Source organism: Triticum aestivum, chromosome 3B (genome assembly GCF_018294505.1).
Source record: "Triticum aestivum cultivar Chinese Spring chromosome 3B, IWGSC CS RefSeq v2.1, whole genome shotgun sequence".
Classification (NCBI taxonomy): domain Eukaryota; kingdom Viridiplantae; phylum Streptophyta; class Magnoliopsida; order Poales; family Poaceae; genus Triticum; species Triticum aestivum.
In genome coordinates this window covers 829,608,767-829,624,609 of record NC_057801.1, presented here as the reverse complement: position 1 = coordinate 829,624,609, position 15,843 = coordinate 829,608,767, and the positions used below count along the sequence as shown (strand labels likewise).

Sequence of the window (15,843 nt, the reverse complement as noted above, 5' to 3'; positions counted from 1 at the left end):
CACATTTACATATGCAAAAACAATAGAGCTACTTATTCATAGAAGAGAGAGACATGGGCACATATGTACTCCTAGATAAAGGGACATGAATCCCTGAAGTCGAAAATGATCTGATTGTTATTTGGTTGAGTTCCAAAATCTGAGATTTTGGGAAATACTTTAAAGGTTGAAACTAGTAAATTTGAAGTTCTGAAAGGTCAAAATCTCCCAAAATGTTAAACCTGAAAGCTGAATTCCAGTAGTAGAAAGTTTGAAAAATTGTGTTCAAAGTTTCTAAGAGATTAAAATCATGGATTCTAAAATTCCTAGAGCTAGACGGAGAAGTTTCGAAGCTGGTATTATGATATTTGGCAGTGCTAACACAAAAGCACCAAAAATGGGAAACGCCAAAATTAAACCCTCCATTTTCATGCCATTGGAATTGCGTTTTAGGCTGGTCATAGTGGAATGTAACTTGGACTAGTTATATGCATATATTACTAGTTCAGGTTACCACCTCTATAATTTTTTTGAGAGCTCGTTACCACGTCTATAATTGGTAGTAACATATGTGTGCTATCATGTAATTTTCATTTATTTAGATGTAGACCCATTTTTCCTCGGGATGTGTTATGTTACGGTAACATATTATGTTACCAAAAAATATCTCTCTCCTCACTAAAAGCATGTCACATAAGAAAATATTTTTCGGGTGCATTATGTTACTAGCTAAGTTACTCTCACTATGGCAAGCACCCTCTGCTCAGAAGTTGGCAAACTTTCAAAGAAAGAAAGAAACGTGGTAGTGCTGGTTGGTGCGTGCAATTAATGCACACGCCGTAGGTCGAAACCCAGCTGCGCATAGATCAGAACGAAGCGAGCCCCGGGGAAACCTTTCCCTTTCCAACCCCATTCATTGTTCCAATCCAGTGAAATCCGGCACGACGCGATCACGGATCTTCAAGCTCAATCTGAAAAATTCTGCCAGAAGCAATGGCGAGCGGCATAGGACTACACTGAGAGGCGCAAGGGCCCGGACCATACACCCATGTTCCACGCCACCGTCTCTATCGGTGGTGCGGAGTTCAGCTCATCAACGTCCAGGTCCAGTATGCACAACAAGGCACATAACCTCCTACCAGGGCACCCATAGAAGACCTCGCCACCAGGGCAACATTAGGATGCTTCTCCACTCCTTTGCAACTAATTCCTAGTGCGTATGTATGTCACCTAGCTTGCTAGATCCCATTTTCTTCAAGATTCTAGGTCTCTAGCCGGTTTGTGATAGATGTGTGCGTTTTCATTGCTCCTCAGGACTGCTATGCTCCAGTGCAGCGCCGCCGAAGCAGATGGCAGATGGGCCCCAAGATCGTGACCCATGCTCGACAAGATCACAAGAAGATCGACATGTGTTACCATTACATCTGGACTCTATACATACCTATATAAGTGGGTTTCCAAGCTATTGCAACAGACTCCACCAAGATCAGTACATGGCATGATAGGGCAACATTGGAACCAATATTTAGAGAAATCTGAGCACCCGGGAGATGTTGATCAGCAAAATCTACAACACCTGCACATAGCAAGGCAGCATAAAACAAAGTCCTTAAAAATCAACACCTTGAAGAAGTGTCCGGAAGTCAGTTTCATTAGTCTTAGGTGGGAGGAGCCCTTTCAGGAGTGAACACCACCACTACTAAGAGAAGGTTGTTAGTATTTATAGTTCATAGACTTTGTCATGTACATGTTGTACTCTTGTTCCTAGTCTTTAGGAGGAGCCCAGGAGTGATATCGTTGATGATGAAGTCAACCCCATCATATCAATCTAGCCCGGGTTCATTTTTGTGTGATTAGTCAAGTGCTTCAACCTATTTTTATAGTGCGGTGCTACCAGTGTATATGCCATTTTTTCTAGTGGTGACCTCAGTGTGTATATGGCATTTTTTCCAGCGGTGCCCTCCAGCACCATCGCCTGCATAGAAGCATTAGGATCAAAGATAGTGTGCACTTCTGCACTTGCATTGTTTTTTTGCATCTACTTACTGAGAAGATATTTCCATCTGGACAATTGTGACAGGTACAGATGCAAAGCCATTTGCACATTCATGCCTGATATTGTTGATGAACCAATTTCAAGCCTTGTTTCTACTGCTTGGGCACTTGTGGAATTCATAAATATTGCAAATCTATTGCTCCACAAAACATGTGTCATTGTTTCTTGCAAGTTGGTTAGATAAAGCACCACCAACACCCACCGGTGTCTCCACAATAGATCCACGGTATGGTCCTTGTGAAGCTTTAACTGAAACACATGCAACTTGCCTAGAAGGTTCTCCTAGGCGGGATTGGCTCCGTTCTTCACTTTCGAGATCATATCCTCAACTCTCTTCCTCATGCCAGTGAGGCCGAGATTAGGTGTATTACACATCAGGTACATCGTCTTTTTGGTCCTATTCCTATCGTGACATTGTAGGTGCATGCAGCTGAATAACGTAGGGTCACTGACCGCATGAGAACTTTTCTCCATCTTCTTCACCTTTATAGAAAAACCATGCTTATCTTTTGTGGGAGCAACATAGGGATACCTCATGAATAGCTTACGCAAAATACCTATTTTCCAGCACTGGACACTGATAGGAATTATGATGAGCATCCCTGATGAACGCTGAACTTCAGTGCATCAGTAACAAGTAGCGAAACTATTTTCTCATATAAGGTGTTGTATTTTATTGGATGTCAAATGGTATCCGGTTATATTCCCCTAGAAAAGGTACATCAGGTAAGACACTGGAAAGTGTGGAAATAGTTTCACTAGATGTGCTATCGCCGTTGATGAGCATGAGAATCCAAGAACTTTGAGGACATCAACATAGCAGACATAAAACCAATAAGAACTGCAAAATTTCATCCCAAAGTGGAAGCACCATCGGGAGTGTCATCGTTGAGTGATAGGTGGTGTAGGAAAGACAAAGTTATTTTCTCTTCTTCGGCTTCCACTTGCCAGGCAGCCCTACCCCGGTACTCTTGACGTTTCTCTGGCCATTTCCATCCAGGTCGTCCATCTTGTAGGACACATTGGGCTTCCTGTCCTGCATTACTGCACAACCTTGTAATCCTCCAAGGCAGAAGTAGTAGCACGACTAGCCTCATCACCATGGGGTAGAATGTCGATGTCAAGTTGACTGAGCGGCACTGGTAACGTCCTGGGCTAGCGGGCCAAGCCCCGAGCAAACACACAGAATTAGCTCATGAGACTAACACAATGGAACATGATGCAAGTGTCAACAGCTATGTGGTGGAGGGTGGCAAAGAACCATTCAGGCGGCAGGTTGGCATCGGCGGGGTTGGCAACAGAGGTAGGAGGCGTGTCTTCGTAGGCGCAAGTGAGGTAACAACAGATGATCCCGACGATGCATGCCTCGGCGGCTGCCATTTGGCGGTCCCTGGAGGTTGGCATCATGGCGGCTGGGGAGTGGGGGAGGTAATGGTAGGAAATAAATGCATCGGACTGGAATGGATGTGCAATGTAGGAGGTAACTATAATGCGGGAGATAGGGGCGCCTAGCGGGTAGGGTTTTGTGCTCCGCTGGAATTCTCCGGCGACTGATCTTTGGCCCTCTGTTAGGATTCCTATCGTGTTCAGTATCAGCGCAATGGGCAGTGCCAGCGGGGTAATGGATGATGACAAGAAAGGCAACATTATTAAGTATAGAAAGACTGAACTAGACAATGGTCGAAGAAGATTTAATATGATTTTAAGCGAAGAGCATATTGTTGTGAAACAAACTAACATATATATTTTTTTGTGTTAGGAGCATATATGCGCCCACCACTTCTTGTGTCAAGAGCACAAAGTAACACATTTATGGCTGCAAACATAAAAATGTTAAGAGAGTAATGGATTCAAGAACATAACTATTTTAGTTGGCGTGCCCTTAGAAGATTATGTGGATGAGCTACGTAATTTTGTTTCTAACCGGTTTGGCCGTGTTTTGTTGTAAATCTTATACTCAGTGAATTGGACCTCGTTTTCCTAACAAATGGCTGCATACGATGCAGAGGCCGGGGTTGTCCCTTTTTGGAATATTAAAAATAAGTTAACAACACTGTTGAATATCTCCCAATTGGAAAGTGTGAAAATAACTAGTAAATAAAAAATAACGTAGGCATAGAAAATACAAGTAAATAAAAACCACAGAAGCTACACTTGTGCCAGTAGAACTTTATATTAACAACAGTTCCTAGGATACGGGGTAACATATTTGTCATCCATTTTAAAATGTGCCTCTAATTGGGAACAGCAACTAATCTATAGATACAGAGGACATGTATTCACACTTATAAAAGGGACATGAATCACCGAAAAAGATTTGAGTCAAGCAAAAAATTCGCAATAAAAATGAATATCAATGAGAAGCTGGCATCTTGGGAGGCACAGAGACAAAAAAGTGAAGATCCCACTTGTATCTCCCTACAAATGAATCGAGACACTTCTCTCACTACTAAAAAGTAATTAACACCAGGATCTGTCATCTTGCGCCATTGGGTGACCTATAAAACTATATATAAGTTATTAGATATCAGTGGCAATTCTGAATAGGCCGTCATTAATCCTTATTCTCACCCAGACTCCTTGTCGATGGAAAGGTCAGAACCAGAGTTGCATTAGAGAAAATTCGTCTAACTTTTTTCTAGTTTTGAAAGGGATAAACTACAGTGCAATACATTTTTTTGAAAAGGGACGCTTTATTACTTAAAAGGTTTATGCATTACACCCGGCCTCTGCATAACTAAGATGCACACAACTAACAAAGTCCTCACACCAAGCCAAAATAAAAGAATAAGGCGATATACAAGGAAAATGAATTCTGTATAACGCCTAAACTGAAGGTGGCCCAATCCTAAGATCATGCTGCCACCCAAGTTGGATAAAAATATCCCTCGCCATAGGCTCCAATCGTGTACATACCTCCATAAACAGGTCTCGATTCTCCACTCGTTGTAGAGAGGACCATAAACGAAGAGTCCCGGTACATATGTAGATAACCTGCATAAGAGAAGTACTTTTATCACTAAAAACCTTATCATTTCTACATAGCCAAAGCGACCAAATCACAGCAAGCGCTCCCACCCTCATAAGAATTCTAAACTTGTGATCAATCCCATGTAGCCAGTTGCCAAATATATTAACAACACTACAAGGAGGATACAAATCAGACGCTATTTGGACGACTGACCATATAGAATGAGCCAATTTACATTGGAAGAATAAATGTTTTATTGTCTCATCATGCGGACAAAAGACACATTGTCCAAAGTGATCATATTTGTTGGCAATTATAATGTGGTCAATGCTTTTAGAAAATCTTTAGGAACTATATAAATTATTCCTAACAGGAGTTAGATGAGATTAGACTAGTATAACTATATATAAGTGATTCCTTCATAAGGTCCGCAGTGACCACTTACGAAGTGCGGTTGTTGATGCAATTAGAAAAGCGGGTGATGTTTCCACGTTTGTAAAGGCAAATAACAAGCTTCTTGGAATGATCCGCTGGTGATAGAAGGGTCAATATACTATCACAACCATCATTCTCCTTGTTCTCGAAATAATCAAGTTCACCAGTGTATTTAGTTAAGAATGTCAGATCCTTAATATCTGCATCAACCTGCATCGTCAATCTAAAAATATAACCTATGTTAGTTTAATTATTCTGTACTGAAAATCATAAAAATGTGAGAAGCATAATGGATCCAAGAACAAATCCCACACGGGAATAAAAAATGATAAGAAGTAGATGGCATTCTCGTCTTTCCCGCATGCTTCTGCAAAGTTTGTTGGTTTCTTTGTTCTCACATGAAAGAACGTTGATAATAAAGGAGTGTACTATTAGGCACCAGAAATAAGAAATACAATATGCTATTTTAAGTAGAAATTTGCTAACTTGCATACCAAGTTCCTTCCGTTTTGCCTAAGAGGTAGATTTAGGGTCCGTAATATATAGGCACACAAGTCAGTTCACTACTGAACTCCATTTTTTAATATGGCAATGCAATGGCTGCAGAAGCCATCTATCCATACACATAAGTCAGCCAGGACAGGCATATATGGAAACCACATTTGCACATGTAGAAACAATAGAGCTACTTATCCATTGACAGATAGAGACATGGGCACATATGTACTCCTAGATAAACGGACATGAATCCTTGAAGCCGAAAGTTACCTACTAGATTTTTTTGGGTTGAATTCCAAAATTTGGGAGTTTGATAAAATCTTAAAAAAGGTTGAAACTCATAAAATTTGAGGTTCTAAAAGGTCAAAAAATCACAAAACGTTCAAACCTGAAAGCTGAATTACAAAAGAAGAAAGATTTAATAGAGTGCCCAAAGTTAAGAAGAGATTAAAATCATGAAATTTTAAAATTCTTAGAGCTAGACGGAGAAGTTTTGGAGCCGGTACTTTGATTTTTGGGTTTGCTAACAGAGAAGCACTACAAATGGGGAACACCAGAAATAACAACCTTCCATTTTTACGCAATTGGGATTGCGTTCAATTAAGCTGGTCATAGTAGAAAGTAACTTAGACTAGTAACATGCATATGTTACTAGTCGATGTTACTACCTCCATAATAGGTAGTAATATATGTGTGGTATCATGCAAACTTTCATTTATTTAGATGTAGACTCATTTTGCCTTGGGATGCACTATGTTATAATAAAATATTATGTTCCCACAAATATCTCTCTCCAATCTAAATACTCCTCACATCAGCAAATTTGCTTTGGGATGTGTTATGTTACTAGCTAAGTTACTCCCACTATGGCAAGCACCCTCTGCTCCGAAGTTAGCAAACTTCCAATAGAAAGCTGTTGGCAGGTGCGTGCAATTAATGCCCACAACGCCGGTCGGAACCCAACGACGTGTAGATCAGATCGAAGCGAGCCTCAGGGAAACCCTTCCCTTCCCAACATCCCCATTCCCCATTCCAATCCAGTAGAATCCTACGTGACGTGATCACGAATGTTCAAGCTTAATCTAAACAATTTTTCCAGAAGAAACATCGAGCGGCACCGGCCTACACCGAGCGACGCGAGGGCCCGGATCAGACACCCATGTTCTATGCCACCGTTGCCGTTGGCGGCGCTGAGTTCAAGTCGTTGGTGTCTAGCTATAGCACGTGCAAAAAGGCATGCAATGTCTCACCAGGGCAACCTACGAAGACCTTGCCGCCAGGGAAACATTTGAGCGCTTCGCCCCTCCGCAACTAATGCTGGTGCGTATGTATGAGATCTAGATAGGTAGATCTTGTTTTGTTCAAGATTCTAGGTCTCCATTCGGTTAGCGCTATATGCATGCGTCATCGCTGCCCCTTAGTATTGCTCTGCTCCAGTGTCGCACTGCCAAACCAGATGGCAGAGGATCCCTAAGATTCTGACCAATTATCAACAACATCACAAGAATATCGACATGTGTTACCACTACATCTGGACTCTATACATACATATATAAGTGGGTTGCTGAGCGATTGCAATAGAGTCCACCGAGATCAATACATGGCATCATAGGGCCACATTGGGACCAACTTTCGGCAAAATCCGAGGCACTTGGGAGATGTATCCTAGCAAAATGTACAACACCTGCAGTGCAAAGCACCACTACAATGGCGACATTACACATCATAGCAAAGCAGCAAAAAAACAATGTTCTTAACATTATGGAACTTGAAGCAATGTCCGAAAGCCAGTTTCAGTAGACTTAGGTGAGCGGGTCCTTTCAGGAGTGAACCCAACATTGCTAAGAGAAGAGTGTTAATATTTGTAGTTCATAGACTTAGTCATGTACACATTGTACACTTGTTCCTAGTCTTTAGGAGGAGCACCTTCAGGAGTGATATCATCGATGATGAAGTCAACCCTAGCATACCAATCTAGCTCGGGTTTATTTTTTTGTGTCATTGGTCAACTGCTTCAGGCTCTTTTGATAGTACGGGGTACCAGTGTATATGCCGTTTTTTCTAGCGGTGACCTCAATGTGTGTATATGATGGTTTTTCCAGCAGTGCCCTCCAGCACCATCGCCCACATATATAGAAGCATTAGGATCTTGGATAAGTTGCACATCTGCACTTGCAATTCTAGTTTCCATCTACTGACGATAGATGTTTCCATCTGCAACAACACTTTGCACATTCATACATGATACTGTTGATGTACCCATTTCAAGTACTGCCTCGCTAGGCACTTGTGGCATTCACATAAGAATTCAAACATATTGCTCCATAGTATACATGCGTCAATGTTTCTTGCAGGTTAGTCAGATAAAGCACCACCAGCAGTCAATGGTGTCTCCACAATAGATCCACCTTCTGGTCGGTCCTTTCAACCTTTAACTAAAACGCATGCAACTTGCATAGAAGGTTCTCTTGGGAGGGCTTAGTTTTGTTTTTTTACTTTCAGGATCAAATCCTCAACTCTCTTCCACATGTCAGCGAGGACGAGATGAGGTGTACTACACATCACATACATCGTCCTTTTCAGGGACGAAGCTAGAAAAAATGGGCACTGGTGTCAACCACTGCCCACGCTAAGCCTCTAGCACAAATTATAGTGGTGCAACGACATTGATAATGGCCGAGAGCGGTACAAAAGGCAACAATATGCAGGTGATATTATTATTACATAAAAAAAATCATACCGAGTAGCGAGTATTGGCTGAGCAAAGCATAAAATAACACTTCTTTACATGTTCCATAAATAATAGGCAAAAGGATGACTTCGAACGTTTCATTTTTAAATTTCTGGAAAGGATGAACAAAATAACATATTAAATTCACAACAATAGTAAGAAACAAATAATGCAGAAAATAAGTATCGTTAAGGAGAAAATAAAGTGATACGAGACTCACATTTCATAACTTCCCTTCTCGATCTTTCATCTTCTTAAACAGATCAATCACATCATCATTCGTTATTGTAGAAAATATGTCTTTCTCCACATAGCAAATCAAGCAATCACTCATGAACTCGTCACCCATTTTGTTCCGCAAAACACTCTTGACAATATTCATTGCTGAAAAACATCTCTCCACGGACGCTGTGGCAACTAGCAGAATTAGCACCAACTTGAGAAGTTGATACACCAAAGGAAAAGCAAGATGCTTTTTAGTTTCCACCAACACTTTAGCAAGATCGGCAATGCCATCCAAATTGGCAAATCTTTGGTCCGCTCGGACATTGTCTATGAAAATCCGAAGTTCATGACCAAGATTCATCAATTGTGTTGAATTGAAATCATCAGGATAAAACTCAGCTAGCTTCAATAAACTATCCAAGTTAAAAGCAGCGAAGGAGTTTTTTGGGTTGAAAGAAGCCATGTGGATAAGCAATGCAGAATTCACTTCATTGAATCTATCATCGAACTCTCGAAGTTGCCAATCAATAACAGAATCAAGGCACTCTATTTGGTAATGATGAAGATTTGTAATATTGGTTCTTTTTCTTGGCTTATGCCGATCGACATATTCATCATGCATGTTTAGCTTAGGAATGTCATGTTCTTCACAGAATGAATATACCTTCTCTAGAAGTGATTCCCATCCATCATCTCTTAGTTGTTGTAGATCATTCCGTGTTGACTTCACACATGACATGGCATTCAAGATATCTTGATCCTTTTGTTGCAATGCATGTGACAAAGTATTGGCACTCCCTAATATATGGAACATCATGTGCAAATAGAACACAAAATCAAAGGTTCCAAAATATGATAGAAGGCCACGTGCTTCACTTTTCTTGGAATCCTTCTTGCCTTCTTTTGCTACATAATTCAAGACACTAACAATTGATGGGAACAGCTGGATTAAGCTTGAGAGGGTTCTATAGTGAGAACCCCAACGGGTGTCTCCAGCCCTTTGAAGTGATTGGTCTTGATTTAGCCCTGTGCCAGTACTAATTCGTCCACTACTTATGGATTTTTTTACATTTTCTCGGTTACTCTCTCTGATCATGTCTTTTCTTTTGCAAGAAGCTCCGACCACATTAAATAGAAGAGAGATCATATAAAAGAAATCCGCAATATCTTCATTCTTCTTTGAAATCGCCACTATAACCAATTGAAGTTGGTGAGCAAAACAATGCACATAATATGCTGACTTATTCTCTTCCAGAATTTTGGCTTTCAATCCATTGAACTCACCGCGCATGTTGCTTGCGCCGTCATAACATTGCCCTCTAACTTGTTTGAAGCTTAATCCAATTTTAGCAAGCAATTTTTCGAGAGCTGACTTGAGACACATTGCAGATGTTTCACTCACATGTACAACTCCAACTAAACGTTCCAGGATCAGTCCAAGCTTGTCAACATATCTCAAGACAACAGCCATCTGTTCTTTATCTGACACATCCGAAGCCTCATCAATCAATAAACTGAAAACATCACCACCAATCTCTTCAAGAATATAATCCAACGTTATCTGTGCAAAACAAGAGAGAGTGTCATTTTGAGTGCTCACAACAATATAAACTGCATGAAATAAATATATAGTAGTGAATAGTGATGGTTGTTATTCACCTTGGCAAAATAACTCACAAGATCTTTTTGAATATCTGGACACACCCATTTGCAATTTTGTGGAGCATTCTGAAGGACTACCTTTCTTACATCCTCATTCTGATTTGCTAATGTTTGTACCAACTCTTGAAAATTCCCCTTATTTTTTGAATCCTCCGATTCATCATTGCCACGGAAAGCTAAACCTTGATGTAGCAAGTATCTAACCGATTCAACAGAGGTATTCAGCCGAATGCGGTTTTGCTTCTTTGTGATATCAGTTTGCTTGTCGAGGTCAACCTTAATGGAATGATTTTGATTCATTAAAGCATCGCATCTTTTAACAGCTACATTGTGAAAGCTATTAACTTCATCCTCATGAGTATCTAGTCTTTGCTTCTTATTCCAACAAGAGAAACCTTTAACAACAAATGCATCATTACCACCTTGGCCATCGATGCAATCTCTAAATAGATAGCAACACAAGCAAAATGCCTTATGCACCTTATCACTGTACTCTAGCCAATGATAGTCTTTAAACCATTTTGGACTAAATCTCTGTTCAGCTCCTGCGATGGTTTTCTGAGGATATTTAAAGCCTTCTTGTGGTCTGTAAGGTCCTCTATTTAAATATATTATTCTAATCTCATCTTGCTTCTTAGGATTCTTTGTGTACTGCCCTATTCTTTTTCGATCAGCTGGATCATGAGGAAGTGCATCTAAGTTAATTTCTACCGGAGGCGGAGGAGTAGTACCAATATTTGATGCAAGATCTTGTCTTGGTCTAACTGGCCTTGAAGTCCCTGCCACGTTACTATCTGGTGTTGGTCGTTTCCCTTTCAACAAAAAATTATCTATATCCTCCTGGTCCTAGGCAAATCAAAGAAAAGAAACTAAAAAAATTACTTAGTCGATAGCCATCATGAAATCAATGGACATGTAGAATTGTAGTCTTGTAGATAGTCTAGAGAGTAGAGACCGAGAGGCGAGAGAGAAGGTGCAGATTACCTGGGATGGGAAGCCAACACTTGCAAATTAAAGATTATGCACTGGCGGACGGTCGGCCGATGTCAACATTCACCCGATGAAACAGCGTCGAGTTCGCCGTCGTTCGTCGCCGATTCGCTGCGGCGGCTGCGGAGTTAGGGATCGAGATGAGGAGGCGAAGAGACGAGGGCGTCCGTCTGTTCGCGTACAGGTACAGGCGTACACAGCAGCCGGGTAGCGTACATCGATTAATTGATACATATATAGAGACGTGCGTAACAGCGTAAGAATTGGGCCTGGCCTTGTATCGTTGTTTGCTGCCGCAGGTTGTTGATTATTTTAGTACTTGATGGATTTTATGGGCTAAGGCTTTAGAGATTAGCTGGTCTGCTGCTGGGCTGGGGTCAATGGAATTTTTGGGCTGGGGTCATACGCACATTTTGTTAATACTTATTACCTGAAAAGCCAGAAGGCACTGGTGTCAATTGACACCAGTGAATACATGGGAGCTCCGTCCCTCCTTTTGGTCCTGCTCCTCTCCTGACATTGTAGGTGCATGCAGCTGATAATAACATATGGTCAAGGACCGCATGAGAGCTTTTCTGCGTCTTCTTCAACTTGATAGCAAAACTGGGCTTACCTTGTGTGGGAGCATCACTGTCTACCTAGTCAACAACTTTTGGAAAAATACCTATTCTCAAGCAACCGGACACTTGTAGAAGTTATGATGAGGATCCTCGATTAATTTTTAAGATTCAATGCATCAGTAACAAGTAACAACACTCGTTTCTTGTATAAGGCGTTCTATTTTGTTGGATGTCAAATGGTATCTGATGACCCACAAGTGTAGGGAATGGCAACAGTCATGGAGGGTAGTATTTCACCAAAATTTATCGATTTACACAAGGGGCCAAAGAATATTTATAAGTCTTAACAGTTGAGTTATCAGTTCAAACACACCTGAGAATCACTTCCTTTAGCAATTTATTAGTAGCACAGTAGTATGATAGTAGTGATAGCAAAGTAATAATAGTAATAACGCCAGTAGTAGCAGATTCATAACCAGCAGAGTAATAGTAACATGAGAAAAAGCAATAATATTAAAGATTAGGCATGGAGTAGCGATGGATATTTAGATGAGAATATGTAACAGTCGGAACCTAGAGCGACACACTAATCGGTACTCCATTCATCAATCATATGTAGGCAGGTATTCCGTATATAGTCATATGTGCTTGCATAACATCTTTTGTCCTACCCTCCCGTGGCAACTTTTGCCTAATGAAAACTAATGGCAACCAAGGCGTTCAATAGAGAACTGGATAAAATCATTAACACATGGTGAATACATGAACTCGTCAAGTTAAAATCACCCCCTTTGATATCCCAATTCATGGTCACCTTGGGGGTCTCGGAACGATAGCAGGTGCATACAACTTGCTGGTAAGATCAACATCTCAAATATACTCATGAAAACATATATGTTTAGATCTGGAATCATGCCACTCGGGCCCTAGTGACTAGCATTAAGCACAACAAAGTCATAACAACATCATCTTAGAACATAGTGGATACTAGGGATCAAGCCCTAACAAATTGACTTGATTACATAAGAAATCTCATTCAACTCCATGTACCTCCAGTATGCCTACACGGGAATTACTCACACATGATTGTGGGCGTCATGAAATTGTTGATGGAGAAGGATTGACAATGATGATGTCGACGAATCTTCGCTCTGGAGCAACAAACAGACTCCATATTAGGGCTCCCAACGAAGAACAAGAGGTGGCGGCGGCTCTTTATCATAAAATGCGATGAAACTTTCTCTCTGATTTTTTTCTTGGGAAGACGGAAATTATAGCGCTGGAATTAGGTTAGATGAGGGTCCAAGGGGCCCACATGGACAGGTGGCACGGCTTGGGGGGGGGGGGGTGGACGTGCCACCAGCCCAGGTGGCCACCACCTGGCTCCTTTCCGGTCGCTTCTGGCTCCAGTATTTTTCATATTTTCTAAAACAATTCTCTCTAAATTTTCGTCCAATTCCAAAAACTTTTTATTTTTGCACAAAAATAACACCAAAGTAGTTCTGTTGGAAACAATTTCAATCTGGGTTATTTTAACTCAAATCGTGCAAATTAGGGACGAAACAAGAGGAAAAGTGTTTGGAAAAGTAAATACGACGGAGACGTATCGGTATCCGGTTCTCTTCTCCCAGAAAAGGTACATCAGGTAAGATCCTAGAAAGTGTGAAAACAATTTCACTACATGAGTCATTCTATTGCGGTAGATGAGTATAATGACTGGTGGGTTGAGCATGACCATTCAACAACTTCGAGGAGATCAACATAGCACACATGAAATAGATTAGAACTGCATAGTTTCACTCCAAGGCGGAAGCACCATCAGTAGCATTGTCGTCGTCAGGATAGGTGTTGTAGGGAGGATAAAGATATTTGCTCTTCTTAGGTTTCCAATTGCTAGGCAGCCCTACCTCGTTACTCTTATCGTTTCTCTGGCCGTTGCCATCAAGGTCATCCATATTTTAGGACACACCATGCTTCATCTCCTGTGCGAGCGCGCAACCCTGCCCTCCTCCAAGGCGGAAACACAAGCACGACCGACATCGTCATCGCGGGGAAGAATATGGACGTCAAGCTTTTCAACGAGCTCGTGGACTGAGCGGCGCTGGCAACGTCCTGGGCTGAACAGGTGCCCAATCTTGAGCGAACGCACGGACCCAGCTCATGAGCATAACACAATTGGAACAGGCTGCGAATGCTTCAGGTCGAAGCCCACCACTGCACGGCGGAGGCTAACAGAGAACCAGCCAAGCCACTAGTTGGCATCTGTAGGGTTGCCAACGGTGGGAGGAGGGGTATTGTCAAAGGTGCAAGTGAGGTCACTAAAGGGGATCCCGATGATGCCCGTTTCGGCTCGCTGCGATTTGGCGGTCCCTGCAAGTTGGCACCACGTTAGCCAGGGAGTGGGAGAGGTGATGGTAGGAAAGAAATGCACCGGACTAGAATGGATGCGTAATGTAGGAGGAAAATATAATGCAGGAGATAGAGTTCTCCGACAACTAGGGTTTCACCCTCCGCTGGGGTTCCTATCGCGTTCAAGGGAAGCGCAATGGGCAGTGCGAGCGGGGTAATGAATGACGAGAGGAAAGGAAACATTATTACGTACAGAAAGACTGAACTGGACAACGCCTGAAGAAAGATTAATACTATTTTAATTGAAGAGCATATTGTTATGACACATACTAACACATGTATTTGTTTTGTATTAAGAGCATATATGTGCCCACGACTTCTTGTGTCAAGAACACAAACAAACACATTTATGGCTGAATGTATGCTTTTAATACACAACGGCAAAGACAAATAAATCCGTAAGGAAAATGACAAATAAATCGCGTTCAAGGAAAACTGAAGAAAAAATAAAGAAAACCTGGGAAAAGAGGTGAAAACCGAAAGAAAAAATGAAAAAGAAAAGACAAATAAATCCGTAAGGGAAAAAATATTAATGAAAAAAATGGACCGAAACCTACCCCTAATTGGCCTGGCGCATTCGCGACCCGCTCTGTGGGATTAATCCTTCTAGGGTGGCGCGTTGACATAGTTTGGCGGGGTTGAATATGGCAGAATCCAAACAACCCCTAAAAGATTTCAATGTTGTTAATTTGACTCTCAAGGGGTATATTGAGAAACAGTATAACGAGGCTAGCTAGGAGCCACCACGGCGATTTGACGTTCTCGACCGTCCGATCGCACTGCTGGATGACCCAGATCCTCTTAACTTCCCGCAGTTGCTTCTTTCCCTCGTCACAACGCAACTCTGCGACAATCAGATACACGTAAACGGGCTGCTGCTCCGCAAACCTACCTAGAGACATTTTCGTTAACCGGGCCGAGAGGCTGTGGGCCGCATAGCCACGAGAGGACGACTTTTTAGCGAACCGACCTCTCAGAGTACCACGTTCTCTCTCCCCGAAGCGTCGCTTCCCAGCGCGGCCGGCGGCGGCGGACCATGGCGATGGAGCTCCTGGTTCGATCGCTTTTGCCCTTTTGCCTCGCTTTGCCTATTGTGATGCTGGAGATTGGTTGCTTCTCCTTTCATCTCCCTTTGTTGTCTTTCTTCAGGTCCTCCTCCACCTTTCCGACAACATAGATCGGCGCCGCGGCAACTCCCTGCCGTCCTCCAGCGAGGCTCGATGGAAAGAACAACGTCTTTCTCGGCGACCTTCTGGCTGCAAAACGGAGCACCTCGGAAGATCGGGAACGAGGAAAGGAGCCGCCCATTTTTACTTCCATTTTTATT

At 42.0% G+C, this 15,843-nt stretch overlaps 1 protein-coding gene across 3 annotated transcripts; it reads right to left on the bottom strand.

Moving 5' to 3' along the window:
• Positions 1–8,739: 8,739 nt before the first annotated feature.
• Positions 8,740–11,465, bottom strand: LOC123066909 (zinc finger MYM-type protein 1-like). Of its 3 annotated transcripts, none has more exons than XM_044489893.1 (3): positions 10,555–11,465; positions 9,560–10,456; positions 8,950–9,078 (listed from the first exon to the last, which is right to left on the bottom strand). In XM_044489893.1, exons 1-3 carry the CDS (start codon positions 10,855–10,857, stop codon positions 9,049–9,051), a joined length of 1,230 nt encoding a protein of 409 aa, XP_044345828.1. In that variant the 5' UTR covers positions 10,858–11,465; the 3' UTR covers positions 8,950–9,048. The 3 variants fall into 3 exon arrangements, with proteins under 3 accessions (XP_044345826.1, XP_044345828.1, XP_044345827.1); XM_044489892.1 differs by having other exon boundaries at positions 8,951–9,087; XM_044489891.1 differs by having other exon boundaries at positions 8,740–10,456.
• Between the last annotated feature and the right edge of the window lie 4,378 nt (positions 11,466–15,843).